Here is a 17,959-nt window from a genome sequence, read left to right as displayed (position 1 = left end):
ACCAGACTTAGATCCACTAACACAGGCCTATAACGGGTGAGGCTTTGGATCAGAAATATGATGCTGTAAATGCCCAGGAGCACCAATGAGCTTAAAATGTAGACATCCCTGTGTCTTAATGTGCCTTGCTTCTAACTAGGAATTCAACTTCAATTTGCTTATTTAAAGTTATAAGGTATTTTTTCCTACAAATATCCACCTCCAAAAGAAGAACACTAATAAACACACCTGTCTTTAAGTGAGTAACTGTGGATAATGTGCAGTAAATCTCTATTTACTCCTCTTTAGTTGTTAGAAACCATTTTATGCTCATCCCTGTCTCATCAAAAGTAAAGACTAACATAATGATGTAAGCTGCTGTTTTACAACTTACATAAATCCCTCAAAAGTTTTTAGGTCAAATAAAGGACAGTCAGGTTCCTTTGACCTTCATAAAACGTCAACAGCCAAAAGAATGAGAGACATTTCGGCAAGAAAAAGAGTCACCAGAATCCACATGAACATTACAAAGTCCTGTAACTTCTTTATCACAATGATATGTTAATCAATGTGCTGATATACATCAAAAACATATCCTAATGTAATGTTCTCTCGCAATGACATCTCAATAAAAAAGATGAAATGTGAAAATAAATCACTATGAAATAAATGATCTACCTTGGAGTATAACTATAAAACTATTGAATCAATATGTTGCACACCTTAAACTAATATAATATTGTATATCAATTATACTTTAACAAGAAAGAAGGAAAAAAAGAAAGTCCTAAAGAAAGTGGGAGGAAATGACAAAGTAGTCCAAACTCCCTTAAAATACCAGAATATTCTTTACAAAACTCCCTAATGGAATAATAATGGGTACATCCTGAACATCTGTTCTGAGCCCATCACTGCAATATGAACTTTAAATGGATTTTCTCCTTTAATATTTATAATATTTTAAGAGGTAACACTACTACTATCCCCATTTTACAGACAAATAGACTAAAGCTTAGGTTGAATAACTTGTCCGAGGAAGGACAAGGGAAGCTAAGCTGGTAAGGGAAGCACCGAAATTAAACCTCAAGTACGTACTCTACACCAGTGTTGCTCAACAATTCTTCATTACTGACCTGCTAAGGTGCTTTTTTAGGTATTTATTTTCCTAATCATCCCCCATGAAATTTTAACATCACAGATGGTCTGGATATCTCATTCATATGCTGTCTGTATATCTGGGCTTTATACAAAATAAAAATTAAGGAGTAAGATTTTCTTCATCCCTCAGAACCATTTTTCATTTCCTTGGAAATGATTTGGTCCTGATTGAAAAGACATGCTCTCTACCTGCACCTCTAAATATGAGCTCATCTGAGACCACGGAGCCCTTGAAATGTGGCTAGTTTGGCTAAGATGTGCTATTAGGTTTGAAAGACTGGAAAGGAAAACAAGAATGTAAAATAGCTCGTGAATACTGGTTGATATTGATTGTATATTTAAATTATTATATTGGTTTAAATAAATTATATTGTTAAAATCAATTCCACCTGTTCTTTTTACTTGTTTTCATGTGGCTACTAGAAAATTTAAAACTTCCAATGTGGCTCATTTATATTTCTACTGGGCAGTAAAGCTGTAAACCATCATGAGAAAATAAGTTTTCTCCTTAACAGGAAAAGCTTTTTCAGAAAGCAAATTTGGTCCGATATCTAGTTGGAAAGTTTTGGGATTTTTCCATATATGCAGCTACCATTATCTAGGTTTTTATTTGTTTGTTTGGTGCAGGGGATTAATTATTCAGAGGAGCAAGGTAATTAGGTTTATTTATTTAATTTTTTAAATGGAGGTATTGGGGATTGAACCCAGGACCTTGTGCATGCTAGGCACACACTCAGCTATACCCACCCTGTCAGCTACTATGTAGTTTTAACATCTAAGTGATACAAAAATAAATCCAGTTGCTTCTCCAGTGTCAACTCTTCAAATATCTGAATAGAGCCAATACGTTGCTACTCTCCGGGCTCTGCTTTACCAGGGTCTGGTGTGCAATGAGCTTACCTGTGTCTTCCCCCCAAATTCTTATGTTCAAGTCCTAACCCCAGTACTTCAAATTGCAACCCTACCTGGAGACAATCCTTACAGAGGTGTTTAAATTAAAAGGATGTCATAAGGACGGGCCCTAATTCAATACAACTGGTGTCCATATAAAAAGGGGACATTTGAACACAGATACACATAGAGGGAAGGTGACATGACAACATGGGGAGAAGTCAGCCACCTCCAAGCTCAGGAGAGAGACCTCGAGTAGATTCTTCCTTCATGGTCCCCAGAAAGGACAAGTCCACCAACTCCTTGATCTCAGACTTGCAGCCTCCGAAACTGAGAGAAAATACATGTGTGTTGTTTAAGCACTTCGGTCCATCCTGCTTTGTTGTAGACACCCTAGAAAACGGGTACAAGCTATAATGCTACACCTAAAGGCTAGTGTCGAGGACCAGCCCACAGATCCCAGCACATCCCTCAGTACCACTGTCAGAAAGTCTACTGGCCCCAGTGGACCGCAATCCTGACTCCACAGTGACTCGATGTGCTCCTGCTGGTGAACAGGAGAGCACACCTGGCAAGAGATGTGGACTTCGAAACCAATCAATGTCACAGAGTCAGCAAGGGAAAACCACAAGCCGTGTTCCACAGGGACTGCCGGAGACTCGCGTCAGGAAAAGAGCGAAACACAGCAAAGCTACGTTAGGGGGGAAACAGCTACGGAAGGGAAAAAGAATTCTAAGGGTCACAGAAAGTCAGACGTGATGCTCAACGTCAGCAATACAGCCCAGACTATGGAAAAAACAAAAAAAGCACACACAATAAAGGCAGCCTTGGGTGCCAGAGTGTGAGATCAGGACCCACAAAGGAAAACGTCCAGGTGCATCAGCATTGGCGAGAACCTTCTTCCCAGAGTCTGTCCCGTCTGAAACGTCCCCGAGTAAAGGAAAGCGCAGGAGGTAAGAAGGTCCAGGATGGAGGATGAAAGCAGTGAACGCAGGCACCGTAAGATATTTGCCTTTTACTGACACGTATAAAAATCTCTTGTAACAAAATACAGGGAAAAAGCTGGAAGCTTATTTCTTCAAATACTATCCAAGCGACTTCAGACATGTACCAGGGATTCAAATGGAAGTCCAGATCCCCCTCCTCCAAGGTGCTCCTTGTTCACCGGGGGCATCCGATGAGTCAACTGATCATTTCGGTACGATCTAGGTCCGGGGAATGCAAAGTGGCCTCTCACTGTGGTTTTAATATGCATTTCCCTGACCACTAAAGACTAATGCTGTTGAACATCTTTTCTTGGGCCTCCTGGCCATGCGTGTGTGTGAGTATGTGTGCGTATGCATGCATGCATGCACGCACATGCAGTGGCCGGATACTTCAAAATCAGTTAAGATTTAAATCAGGGGTTTAAACTTTAATCAGTGGTTCTGAATGCTGGCGATGTCCAGAAACAATTTTGGTTGTCACACTGGGGGTCTTGCTACCAGCACGTCGTGGGTAGAGGCCAGGATCCTACGACGCACAGGCCAACCCTCACAACGAAGAATTATCTGGACCCAAATGTCAACAGTATCGAGATTGAGAAGCACAGCCTTAATGGCTTCCCATTAACTTCATGATAAAATCTTGCAGTGGCGTAAGCAATATATAAGCAACCCCTCCGCCCCACCTCCGCCATCCTGCCAACATTATCTGAGCCACCCAGCTCCTCATTTGCTTATTTTTCTCTGTCCTTTGAAGCCCCATGGTCTCTTCCCTCCTAGACTGCCCACAGGTGCCATTCCTTTGACTCTGACACACGCCTCTCCTCATGTGGCTTAAGGCCCACTTCTAACTCAGGTCTTCCCAAAAAGAGAATTTCTCCAAAAAGGGACACCAAACTCCCTATACTCACATGGACTTCTGTCCTTTTTTTTTTTTTTTTTTCCATAGGACTTATCACAGTTACTGCGGCATCTCCCCCCGCAGAATACAAACTCCATGAGGGCAGGAACCAAATCGTTTAGCATCATAAATCCACTACACTAGCCAAACGGCTGGCTTATCAGAGGCATCAGTACATATTTAAAGGATGAATGCTGCATGGGTGGATGGAAGGAACCTGAAGGGAAAAGAAGCAAGGTCCAGTCTGAAAAAAATATCAGTTAGGCTGCACCCAAGGTTGCCAGCAGCCATGGCAAGAGAAGTTTCAAAGCGGTGGTAAAGGTAGAATAAGGCTCTGGAGGGCAGAGGAACGAGCGGGGTGTGAGGAAAGTTGCTGGTGGATAGAAGTTGTATGTTCATCATGGAGGGAGGAGTGGGGAGGACAGGGGAGGGGGAGGGAGGAGGGGAGGGGGGAGGGGGCAGTAACTATAGGATGAAGGTGATGGAAAGACCCTGTGCTGTATTCTGTATTGGCATTTTTATGACTAAAGAGCGTATTTAGAAGAGCTTCAACAGAGACAAATCGTTCACAGATACGGTCAAAGGGGAGTATAATCATGAATCTGAGATGCAGAGAAACCAGGAAGCAGGGGCTCCAGGACATGGAGAAGGTATGTTGCTTTCCCAGGGACAGGAGGGCAGGTGGGACAATGGAGGTGGCCCAAGAACACTAAGCCAGGAGTGGGGAAGGGAGGAAGTCAACGATCCTGTCCCAGGGACTTCCATTTCTTCTATACAGAAGAAATAATGGAGGTGGAGTTTCTATTATAAATAATCTTAAACTAGGTGTCTTTCAATATTTTTCTCATTTTGGTAATAAAGCTCACACACTCGTTTCTCTCTTTGTGAATGGTCACTGTGATAGACAGGATGTTTCCACAACCATCAGGCTTTTGTTCTGTCCCTCTCAACACTTCCGAATTTCCAGGTCAATTTTCATCACAAAATCTGGGTACGTGTGTGAGTGTCTTTTTCAGGAAACAAAAGCCAAGGGTAATACTCAGAATAAGAGATGTAAATACACTAACTATCATAATTTTTGACCAACATTGAATCCCAACTGAGTTCAACCTTAAGCCATATTTAGCCCTTTTTAGGGCTCTCAGTGCTGTGACAGCAAGCACCTCTGTACTGACAATGAACATTTGCTTCTGGAACTCACACAGAGAAACCAAAGCTAAGGAGGCCACAGAGGCCCTGGGATTCTGGGAGGTTTCAGATGGAATGGAAAGATGTAGGGTAGGGCTTTCCAACCAATGCCTGAGGCAGTGAGTTGTGAAGGCCTCTTGGAAGTATGATCGCCCTCCAGGTCTGCCTCAAGACTGAACACACACCCACTGCTATAAACCCACTATGAACCAAAAACACACCAGATCAGCCCTTCATCCCACAAACATTCCCCGAGCACCTACTGAGAGCCAGGTTTATGCTTGGCCCTAGGGAAAGAAGATAGATAATATAAAGTGTTCCAGAAGCCCCAGTCCAGTTGCAGTATAGACAGGGCATTTCCACCTCCCTGCATGCACCTTCCTGCATGGCAATCCAGATCTGGCCTCTCAACTGACCACAACCTTGAATTCCATCTTGCTTGGGTGCTACACTTCCTTCTCGCCCAATATATCCTTAACCTTCCAAGATCAAAGATTTCCTGCAGGAAGCCGTGGTACCAGTCTTAATGGGAATCCAACAAAGGACAACATTTTCAAGGATGCTGGGAAGAGAAAAAGAATGGAAAATGTAAATGAGTCCTGCTGGACACAAAGTGTCACTTATTAGGTAATGAAAAGAATGACCTTTGTTTGAACACCGTTCCTGACTATCTTTCCGTGAGCCTGCCTTGCACTGACTGACTGATTGATGTAGACGTTTGTAGACTGGACTGTACACTGGCCTTTGTGCCTCAAAGCAGCCATGAAGTTTTCCCACATTGCCACATCCTACATTGTAGGACAAAAATGGACTTTGTATATACATTATAAAAATAGCTATTTTTGAAGACTAGGGATCTAAGCCTCATTTGAATGAATCCTAAAATCAGGCAGATTCTTTGGCCAAGTCAGTGAACCTCATTCAACTTGTATCCATTTGGATTCTATTAAAAGCCTTTTTGTTACCAAAACGATCCTGTTTGCAGATGCCAGGGTGGACTGGCAAGAGCCCTGGCTTTACCCAGAAGACCTAGTTTTAAACCCGACCTTGTCTCTACCTAGTTGTGTGCCTTGGACAAGTCACCACCCACCAGCCCCAGATTCCTTCCGCGTAAAATGAGAATAAGAACACTTGTCTTTTCCTGCCACTCAAGGTGGTCTTGGTGACTGAATGGGGGTGACTGCAGATACGTAACAGTGGTTTACAAGTACCAGGGCCTGTTATCAGGACTCACTCTCAATACTGAACCCCAGAGGCAGCATTATAGCAAAGCTCCATTTTGCTCAAATGCAATATTGAAGGAGAAAATGACCTAGGATGCGTGGGTGTTGATAACATTGCACATTAGGACACAAGTCATGAAACCCTAGAACTGTAAGAGGCCACACTGGGCAGGGGTTAGCGAAGGAAACAAAAACTTCCCTGGAAATTCTGAACGCAAAGGAGTTTTGTGACATGTAATAAAGCACCTGACAGTATCACTAGAAAGACTGGAGAAGTAGTCCAGGTTGAGCCTCCGTGAACGACCCCAGAATGTGAGCCACTGACCCTTAAGGAGAGCTGTTGCCTCCACCACATTCAGAAAGGTGAGAAATCAAGAAGCAATTGCTGGAGTCAAAGACATGCCAGCTTAGCTGAAGACAAAGGAAGACTGATCTGAAAACAGGGACCAGCCACTGTCGCCACTGCCTCTTTATCACCAGACACGGGAGAACGGCTCCAGAAGATAATAACGTCTTCCTTCAGCATCCCATACGTCTGCAGAAACAACCCAAGGAATGCAGACACATGGCCTCTTTTCACATTTCTGCCCTCCACACCTCATGGAGCTGCGTCTCATACTGATGGAACTTAATTTGCAGCCGGAATATCAGATGCCTCAAAGAAGTCTAATAAATGTAGCTTTAGATTTCCAGATTCTGCATTATAAAATCTCCCACTAGGACGATGTGGGAAAGGATGCTAAGTGAGACTCACTTAGCACCAAACAGCACACCTGAGACAGCATCCTGGCCAGCATCCTTCATTTTTTTTAATTTTCTGGACCACTCGCTGACTTGCTCTGGGGTCTTCCTTCTCCTTTTTGAGCTCATATGGCCTCTTCTATAAAATGAATCAAATTAACTCCTCCTTACTTACTTCATGAGCAAGTTTCAAAGAAAATCTGATCTTTAAACAGAAAAAATAATTGATTAATCTCCTATGTATCGATGTTATATATTGATAGCCACCAGGACAGTTCAGGTAAAAGTGCTTTGCTAACTAACCCATTTTCCTTGAGCTTGCTCATAAAACTTCCTTGCAATTAAAAGAAACAAAACACGCGGCAAATACCGGGAACTAAAAGAGTCCTTGAAATGAAAACCAGATGCAAGATGCTTTTAATTCTCCTTTAATACAAAATATTTTTTCTTATTTTATATAATATTGTTTCTCCATTTACAATAATTAAGCTTCTCGATAAATGTATATAGATTTAGTCAACTTCAACTGTATCTAAGCATATATCCAAGCATTTTTTCGAAACAAAATTTAAAATTTCCCCAAATTGAAATTAACACGTGAAGAAAATAGTAAAATCAACTAACAGAACATAAAGAGATCAGACGGGAAATTGAAGAACTCTTAAAGAGTCTGGCCTTCCTTACATGTTATTTCATTTAGTTTTTTACAGAAATTGACGGCTTCCTTAAGCTCTCATGTGTAAATGATCTCAGAAGTCTGTCCTGGTACCCTTCCTTACCGACACAGAGGGGCACGTGGCTCTGACTGTGGGATGGGACAGGGAATAGATCAAGAAAAGGGGAGCATAATGACATCTGTCTGAGCAGATGGAACTTATGACACGGTCTCAAAAGGCCGCATGAACCTCCTATTGGCTCCGGTAACAGGAAAACTAAACATTTTCAGTTTCAAAGCTTTATCATTTCGGAGGAGACCCACAGCATTGGTCAACAATTCACAATCAATCCCACTCCATTTTCAGCTGGCACTCCTTGTTCAGGATAACATGCAACAATCCTGATAAAGAAACATTTAACTACAGATTGCCAAGCTCAACACAGAAAAAGCAAAATGTTCCCGTCCCATTTAAACGGTCGTTGCAGGTAAATATAATTTGAAGCTATTTATTGACAGGCTCAACGTTCATGGGAAGTATTGGAGATATGCTAATAGACAGAGTAAATTACCCTAATGCACCATAGGTGCGAATATCAAAGTCAGGCAAGACAAGAGAGGAAACCCACTAGAGAAAAATAGATTCCAGAAATGGCACTCTGCTAGCCTGCTTTGCTCTGCCAATAACAGCCTGTAGGTATTATATTTCCCTGCTAAATTACTAGAGCTTTGTTTAACTGTTTCCTCCTTCGGGGCATTTACCGTACCTGCTTCACTTCCCAGGCTTCACCTTAGGATAGATAAGCACTTAATCAAGGTCCAACTAAACCCAGGAGAAGTCACTTTCGTTGTTATTGTTGAGAAGGGTCCGTTCAGCAAAAATAAAAAATGCTTTAGGCTGAAGAGGTTTGGTTTTGTTTTCATTGAAAATAAAAAGAGCTTTATTAGATCAGAGACAGGCACAACTAGCCTATGGGGTTATAAGACAGGGCGATGGGGTGGAGGGGCCAGTGGGGAGCACTCGGGGGTGGGGGCTGGCATTGCTGTTTCTTAACTGCGCGTGCTGCTTACACAGGAGTGTTCATTTCGTGAAAACTGATCCGGCTGACCACGAGGTTTGCTTGTTTCACTTCGTGAACGTTCCACTCTGATAAAAAGTTTAAAATAGCTTTATTGACTCACTTTGGGAAAGTTTTATTCTTACAATTAGATTACAGTAATCACTGCCCATGAGAGATTCACAAAAGGTCTTTGGACATGAAAGAAGGACCAAGTTGGGTATGTTTAAGTGGCATTTTAGACGGCACCTGTTAGCCTCCCAGTCTAAAATCCACCTCTCCCCCTGGGGGCTGCATTTGGATCCACCACTTACCAACCAGAGCTGTTTCTTCCCTATTTCCCATATAACCTTTCCCGGGGGAATGCTGCTGACTGCCCACCTCATGTACCCTTTCCCCTCTGCTCCCTCATTAATCTTGCCAGTGTCATCTTGTCATCATTGTGCAAACTGCAACTGCAGATTCTACCTAATGCAAAAGTTCTGACTGAGCTTCTGTGCAGGATGCTGAGAAACATGCAATATACTAACACGGTTTTTTATTGTGATTACCTGTTTTAACTGTGGGTTACTTTGTGAAGGAGGGCGGAGGGGTGGAGTGGGGACAGGAGTTGCTTTTTTCAAGTCCACAGGGCATTAATGCAAATCCAAACCTCCTAAGCCATCTTCTCAAACAACTTAGCCAGTCCAGCAATTTTTATGACTTTTGAATGTAAAGTTACACTTGTGAGATAGGATGTATGATGTGAGATTTTACATATATATATAATTTTTCTTGCTAAATTACAAGAGTTTTGTGTAACTGCTTCCTCCTCCTCTGGGCATCATACCTGCACACTTACTGTATGTGTGCACATATACATATATTTTTAAGGTTTCTAAGTAGTAATAAAACAATTCGGATGCTCTGTAAACTGACTTGCTTTAAAGAGAAAGGGTCCTGCTTTTCACATAGATTCATTTTTCTCTGAAATACCTGTATTTTTTTTAAAAGGGTAAAAATCTGATTTTTTTTCCTTTTCAAAGTATAAAATATGGAAATCAAAACGCACATTAAAGGAAATGGAAGGAAGGTCTGGATCTTCCCACATGTAGAATAAAAGAGTCATCTAACTCATACTGACCGCCTTGATAAAAGTCATGCCCTCTAATTACTGGGGGACAATCACTTTTAAGAATATGTTTTATTGAGTGCTGTGTGTCAGGCACCACACCGAGCAATGCGTGTGCCTTCACTCGGTGGACAGTGCCAGCTGTTCGGTGCAAGAGGAAATCCTACAATCCTCACATTACACAGGAGGAAACTGAGGTAGAGATGCATTAAGCAACTTACCCACAGGGAGATCTGAATCTGAAAGGGTGAGAGGGGAGAAAAAGAAAGAACAAACAAATGAGGAAGCCCTTCCAGCCCCAGAGGTTGCACAAGGAAGAGACAGATTCCTGGGATGTTAAATGGGGGCAAATCAGGGCTTGGGGAGGCTTCCTCTTTCCTGCCACATCCTGTCCAACACAGAGGAACAAGAGGGCCAGTCCCCCAACTCCCAAACTCCCCAGCTGACATGGAGAAAGGAACTCCCTCCCACTGTCCATCTCACAGAACTTTCCCAAACGCCCCAGTCCTGTACACCCACCTCTGAGGACCAGAGCCTGACCATGTCCAGATGCAAAATAAAAGCAGGGTGCATCCTTTCATATCACTGGTGAAACACACAGCCACCATAGGTCAGCCCTTTATCTACTGGCGGATGTCTCCAGGTCCCCACTCCAGCTCCACTGCCCACCTCTGTTGTGATTGGTTAATGCCAGAGTGAAAGCTTTTGCCAGCCACCCTCACCATGATACTGGTAGGCAGCCAACAGGCTACACAGGGCACGGCACCCTCTGGGTGACATCCTCCTTTCTATTTGGTGGTCAGGACAACAGGACTGGTGATGATGGTGCTTTAATCACTCAAGGAACAGGAGGAAATCTCTTCACAATTCTGAGCACCCCAAACTCATCATTTTCAAACGTACCATTGTGCTTTCTAATGGGCTTTGAGAATCTGTTTTCTGGGTTTGCCCATTCTTCCTCTGAAAGGTCAGAAAGGAGGGCTGACAATGTTTAAGTGAGATCAGATATTTGAGACGTTTTAAATTATTTCCAGCATTTACTCTTCCTCACAAGTAGATGAGGCGCACTCTGGGGGCAGGGGCAGTGGGTATTTCCCAAAGTCAGAGCCAAAAGGAAAAACCCAGCAGCCTCCTCTGCTCAGAGACAGGAAGCCAAGCGAGACAGCCTCTCAAAAATCTCTCCTTCCTTTCCTTTTCTAATAATCCCACTAGCAGGTAAAAATGCTGAAAATTTTTCAATGCACATAAGAAATTCAAAAAAAAAAAAAAAAAAAAAAGGATGGATGTGAGTTAAGCCAGCCTGGACATCAGAGATACTTTATAAAATATCCCAGAAGATCTAAAAAGATTGTCCACGATCATGTCACTGAGGTTTTTCTACCTCCTAATTAGGTAGAAAGGTAACAATTGGGAGAATTCTCAAAATGCAAACACGGAGATACATTCAACTTACAAACCACTGACAATTTACACAGGCCAACAGGATTGTGCCCTCTACCATACATTCCAAGTTTTTTTCACAACCCTTACCCCAGGGATTTCAAAGTGTCGTTCCCCCAAAACAGCAGCAGCAGCAGCAGCAGCATCACCATGAGACCCTATGAGAAATGCAGAGTCTCGGGCTCCAACGCAGACCTTCTGAATCAGAAACTGAGGGTGGGGCCCAGCGGCCTAAGGGTTCCCAAGCCCTCTTCACGCACAAAGCCTCTGATGTAGGTTCGAGTGTGAGAAGTGCTGCTTTAGCCTATTGGTTACGGCCAACTGTTCGATGACACAGGTAGGAAATGCAGCATTCTCACAGTCTGTGCAAGAGGCAGCAAAGACTCAGAGAGGTTAAGTGATTAATCTAAAGTCACACAGCTGACTGATAAAAGTATCAGTAGGAAAACCCAGGCCTTTGGACTCAAGATCTAGTTCCCTTTTGTCTTCAATGCACATCCATCATATAATTAGCCAGATAACCTAAAGGGCCTTGATTCTAGAAGGGCAAATATGAACTGAGAAGAGTAGAAGGGTGACACCTGGGGAGGAAAAAGCCATCCGAGGGTCCTTTTTACTCCACAGATTACCATGGAGACCAAGAAGGCCAACGAAGGAACTTGCAGGATACTTCATTATATTCCAGGTAACCTGACTCCTGGGTGCAGTCTGGGTCCTCCCCTATAAAAGATCTGAGAGTCTACTGGCCCCCTTAGGACCCACAGCCTTCCTACAGGACTTCCCCGGAAACTCACTGTTCAGTGTCCAGGGCAAGTCCTTCTCACGTTCTGTAGGTGGTGTTCCACCAGCAGCCTCTCCATCACTCTCCCTGCATCCCTCATAATCTCTGTATCACTGGTGTTCTGGATAATTTTCTGTCTCCTCCACCTCGCATGTAAGGTCTGTAACAGCAGGGGTTCTGTTGCTTTCTTCACCACCCCCGGATCTAGTCCAGGGCCTGCTATTAGTAGGTGAGGAAGAAATACATGTGACATAAAAGCACATAATAAAAATCATCTACCTGGATGTATCAAAATGTGTTTCCATATTAAACCTTCACATTTTAAAGTGACACTGGGTATTTTTTTTCCAAACAAGACATTCTGGAGAATTAGTTAAAATGCAGTTTAAAATCATCACGGTGAATCAATCCAGAGTTTATGCTGGAATACCCTCCTCTCTCCTGCGAAGTCTCTTTCTCTCTCTTCTTTCTGCCTTCACTCTCAGTACATCCCCCATCACAGGAGCTCTCTATCTGAGGATTTCAAGATGTTTTATTTGTTGTTGAACTGCATTGTCTTTTTTTGTCTTTCCTTGACACAAACAGAGCATTTCATCTGTGTCTGAAATTACTGTTTAGATTCTACTTCACTGATACAAGACATCCGGTCATCCGACTAGGACCGAAGAGGAAAAGTGGAAAGTCCATAATAAAAGGACGTCTACAGCGTTTGATAATTGGCATGAGCTTTCAGGGAAGCTGTGGGCTCATCCTCCAAGTCCCTCTGGCACTTCCAAATGGACAAAATATAGACACAGACCCACTCAGCTAAGTAATTGGATTCGCTACCTGGAATATTTAAATTGTTTTCAGACACTGGAAAATGGCTTAAGAAGATTAAAGAAAAATACCCTGGAGGTTAACAGGCTATAATTTACTAGGTGGAAAATCTTTTCAGCAAGAAGAACGCCTCATTCTCCTATAATTCCTCCCGTTTAAGCGATGTCCTAGTCATTTGGACCTAAATTTCCTTAGATCCAGCAGCTCAGGTTTATTGCAGTGGGCTGTTCCTATCAAACCTTTGAATGACACCCAGGACATAAAACTGATACTACACTGTCCTCCCTCTTAAGATTCCCACGTATTCAGCAAGATTAGTAATTCAAGTGTTTGAAGGCAATAGGGGTGGAAGTGGGGGGTTCACTTTAAGTTCTAGGGTCCAGGGATCATGTAAAACACTGGAGATCCGGGACTAGGCAAAGTTCACCCCCATCTGGAAGAAAATGAAGGTAAATTGGGGGACTGTCCTCCCGCGTCTATTTTGAACTGAAGACTCCAGCCAGCTCAGTTCTCAGAAACTTGAGCCCCCCAAGCCCACTTTGCTTGCAGGCCCACTGAGTCCTCATCGGCCCCTCAGTGTCCCCCTTCTGCTCTGCAGCCCTCCCCAGCTGTGTCCTCTCCAGTCCTTCTCAGGGCCCTTCACTCCGGAGCCAGGAGCGGAAGTTTGGCATCACCGACCACCTGTCGGCTGGACCGCTGTGTGTCCTCTGCTCCTGCCGTGTGGGCGCCCAGGAAAGCGCTAAGATGGTGAGCAATCACTAAACACTTTCGGACTCCCGGGCAGCTCCGTCTTCAAAGGGACCAAAGGAGGTAACAGAGGGTGCCTCTGCGGGCGGAGACGGGCGCGACTTACTCAAACCCCAGCGCTTCCCAGCTGGTCCCAACTCCACCCTTCCCACTTTCCAAACTCAGGACCCGTCACCCGGCTACTCCCGCCCCTTCTGCTCCACTGGCCCAAAAGATTTAAGACCCTCGGGGGGCGCTGGCCAGACCCAGCCAGGACGTCTACTCCTGAACCCGGGGACCCTGGAACGCGCGCCGAGCGGCTGCGGTCGGCCACCCGCCGGGGCAGCGGCGACCTGAGCGCGCCGAGGCCCCGCGCCTGGCCCGGTGCGCCCATTGCATCACGCGCCCCTCGCCCCACCCCCACGAGCGGCCCGCGCCCTGCCCCGCGCCCCGCCGGCGCCCCCGCCGGCCGCCCCGACTTACATCATCCCACTTGACGAATTTGGTGCCCTTCTTGAGGCTGTCGGACACGCACACGGGCTTGAGTTGCAGAGCGTGCACTCCGGGCTGAGCCCCGGCCATCAGGGCTCATCTGGGCTCCGGGCGGCCCGGGCGAGCGCGGCAGGGACGGGACGCGGGGCGCGGGCTCCTTCCTCGGCTCCGGAGGCGCTCGCCTCTGCTCCCGCGCGGGCCTCCCCCGGCCTCCCGGCCTCCGCACCTCCTCCGGCGCGGCTCAGCAGGCGGGGCGCGCGGGGGCGAGGCGCCCGGCCATGCCCGGGCGGGACGCGGGGTCGGGCGCCCGCGGTGGATGCGGAGCCTCGGAGGGCGAAGAGCCGCCGAGCCGGGCAGCCTGGGCTGCCAGCCGCCGCCGGATACTGCTCCTCGGCCGCCGCCGCCTCCCGGCGCACCATTCAGCACATCCTCTAGACACAGAGGGAGAGAGCGAGTGACACACGCTCGGCGCCCCTCCGCCCTGCTCCTTCCCCTCCTCCCTCCTCCTCCCGCCCCCCTTCCCCGCCGCCCGCGCTCTCTCGGTCCCTCCTTCCCCCGGCGGCTCCCAGCCCAACTTTGCGCGCTGGGTCAGGCGCCGGGAAGCGGGGACGCAGCGGCACCTTCCGGCTGCCGGGCGCCACTGCAGCCAACGCCTGCGCCGCCCGCGCGCCTCTGAGCATGCCCAGTGCCCCGGCTGCAAGGTGCCGCGGGTGCCGCGGGTGCCGGGGTGTCCGGGAGCCCTGCGCGCCTCGGGGCTTTCCGGGGAACAGGAGCCCGAGCCGGGAGTGTCTTTGGGTGCAAACTGGGTGGGAAAAGGAAGCCGCCGGCGGGAGGGATCGGAGAAGCAGCCCACAGCTCTCCCCTCTAGCTGGAGCTCTCCAGCTCTGGCCACAAACCAGCTTTTTGAAAAGAAGATCATTATTCACTAGTAGAGAAGACAGCAGTTGAGAGGCTTGGAATGAGAGCGCTTTGGGGAAACCGCACCTGAGAGTTTGCAGCGCGCTGGTCTTGAAGTCCTGGCATGTGGTTAAGTTGTGCTTCTGAGACAGCAAGCCCATCCCGGGAGAAACAATGGTTTTATCTCCCACGGAGACAGAAGGCCCCATCTCCTGTGTGTGTGTATGTGTGTGTGTGTGTGTGTGTGTGTGTGTGAGAGAGAGAGAGAGAGAGAGAGAGAGAGAGAGAGAGAGAGAGAGAGAGGGAGAGAGAAAGAGACAGGGACAGAGACAGGGACAGAGACAGAAAGAGAAAGCAAGAGCTGTCTTACTGATAGAAACTTGGTCATTTAGGAACCTCGGTGTAAAGATAGTTGTCTGTCCTCATTCAACAAATATTTCTCATTTCATTTAAAACAAAGAAAGAGATACCCCCACCAGAATAGCTCAGATTTTAAAAACTGATAATACCAATGCTTAAGAGGATGCAAAGCCGCTGGAATTTTCATCCACTGCTGAAGAGAGTATAAAATGATAAAGCCACTTTGAAGAACAGTCTCTTATAAAGTTAAACATTTATTTATCGTAAAACCCAGAACTTCTACTTCTATGTATTTACCCAAGAGAAATGAAAACATATGTTCACACAGACTTGTTCAGCAGTGTTCATAGCTTTCTTCATCATATCTCCAAACTGGAAACCACAAATGTCAATCAACAGATGAAGGGATAAACAAATTGTGATATGCCAGACTATGGAATATTATTCAGCAGTGAAAAGGAATGGACATCCAACCACAGGGAGAAATCAGAGACTTGAAGCCTAGTGAAAGAAGCTGAACACAATAGACCACCTACTGCATGAGTCCATTTGAGAAATTCTAGAATAGACCAACTAGTCTATGTTGACAGAAAGCAGATCAGTGGATGCCTATGGCCAAGAGTGGGCAGGGACTGACAGGGAAGGGGAGCCAGGGAGCATTTCAGGGTGATGGAAATATTCTCTATCATGTGTGAATGCAGTTGTCTAAATTCATAGAACCGTACACCTAAAATGATTACATTTTATTGTAAGTGAATTAAATCTCAATAAAGTTGATTTTTAAAATGAAGAAAAAAGGGGAGGGTATAGCTCAAGTGGTAGAGTGCATGCTTAGCATACACAAGGTCCTGGGTTCAATCCCCAGTCCTTCCTCTAAAAATAAAATAAACCTAATTACCTCCTGCCTTCCCTGCCAAAAATAAAAATAATTAAAACAACACAATAAATAAATAAAAATATTTTAAAAAAGTAAAAATGAAGAAACAGAATATGAACAAAGAAGGAGAGAAACACTCCTTTCTCTTAAGTATTTGTTCTTTCCCCCTCTGCTCCATTGGGCCTTTAGGCCTAATGTTTATAAATTCAGTCAAAGTATTACCCAAAATCCGGTGGGGAAATTTGCTATTTCAATGCATTCAAAAAATCTATAGCTATATTCTAGGCACTATGATAGTCACCATGGATAACCTGGTGAATACGACCCTTGACTCCTGCTCCCTCACTTTGTCCTTGGAAGCCACTAGCTACAAAGGATCTCTTTAAAGATCGACTTGCTTCATTTTGATCACAGGTCCCTAAGCTAAAACCTGAGTATCCTGTCCATAGACCCTCTGCCCAGCGGCCCTGGCTTGCTAGTTACCGTGCAGAAGGCACCGTCAGATTCTCACTTTGCTTCCCTTTACTCGAGAGACCCTCAAGGCAACTCTGCTTCTAACGTTGCTGCCCTTCTCAATGGTCTAACCTACCAGACTTGTTCTTTCCTCTTTTCTTTTCTTTGTCTTTTCTTCCCCCACCGCCCTCCACAGTTACCTACCAGAAAGATTATTGGTCAGTTAGGCTTTACCTACCCAAGTGGCTTAGGAAGGCAGGGCAGACCAGAGATGTGCCGTCTAGAAGGGGAATTTGGAGGATTAGAAATGGGCTCTAGGCTATATGAGGAGGTGGGCTGAGCTCTTCTCGGTGGCTTATTGCACCATCTCTCTGCTCCTTCTCCCTCTCTGTAGCTACACGCGTTGCCACGTGACCTTACAGACTTCCACTAGCTTCTGCGTATTTATCCACCCCATTGATATCAGCCAATGAGATGTTAGAAGACGTGACCTACGAGAAAGCTTGAAATGTGCTTGTGAGGTTGGGCTGGCCCTCTTGGGTTTCTTGTCTCTGCCCGGAGATAAATGTGTCTCAGAGAGCCATATGGGGCAGACAAAGGCCCGATCTGCAGCCTGGAGGCAGATCCAACAGAACCCATCCTAGATCTGCCAGAACCCAGCCAACTGGCAGACTTATGAGCAGGACAAAAATGCTCATTGTTGAATCCACCCAGCTGGTGGGACACTCGGGGCGGGGGGGGGGGGGTCATTTGTTACACACCATTATTGTAGAAGTAGCTGGTTGAGTCATTCGTCTAGTATTTTTGATCCTTCCCAGCTGTTGCTTGTTGCTGTGAATGTAAGGAGAATAAAGCTATAGAATTCTGAGCAGCATTTGCCTTCAAGACCAACAGAGGCTGCTAAGGGAGTTTCTTCTGCCGGCAGAAGGATGCAGTTTGATGCAGAAAGGCTGTGGGATAACCACCATCAACATGTAAGATGAGGCTGGAGACAGCTTGGTTCATCCCTCATTTTCCACATCTCTGGTTCGGAATACAAGACAGAAGTAGTTTTAAAGTGTGGGGATTTTTGCCGTGCAAAGGGACCTGTAAGAACATCCAAAACTGTGTGAGCCAGACCTGTGATCCATCAAGTTCAATGCTCTGTTCTGTTTTTAAAATAATAGTAAAAAAAAAAAAAAAAAAAAAAAAAAAAAAGGGCCTGTTTTTGTGAGAGCACTGAATTG

At 45.5% G+C, this 17,959-nt stretch overlaps 1 protein-coding gene across 7 annotated transcripts in view; it reads right to left on the bottom strand.

Moving 5' to 3' along the window:
- The window catches only part of PLCB1 (phospholipase C beta 1), a 662,592-nt gene extending 647,927 nt beyond the window's left edge, over window positions 1–14,665 (bottom strand). For all 7 annotated transcript variants that reach the window (XM_064475872.1, XM_031434233.2, XM_031434231.2 and 4 more), the window contains exon 1: window positions 14,138–14,665. In XM_064475872.1, the coding sequence (XP_064331942.1) occupies window positions 14,138–14,236 (99 nt within the window). In that variant the 5' untranslated portion in view covers window positions 14,237–14,665. The remainder of the gene's footprint in view (window positions 1–14,137) is intronic.
- Between the last annotated feature and the right edge of the window lie 3,294 nt (window positions 14,666–17,959).

Source organism: Camelus dromedarius, chromosome 18 (assembly GCF_036321535.1).
Source record: "Camelus dromedarius isolate mCamDro1 chromosome 18, mCamDro1.pat, whole genome shotgun sequence".
Classification (NCBI taxonomy): Eukaryota; Metazoa; Chordata; class Mammalia; order Artiodactyla; family Camelidae; genus Camelus; species Camelus dromedarius.
This window is presented reverse-complemented; position numbering and strand designations above follow the sequence as displayed.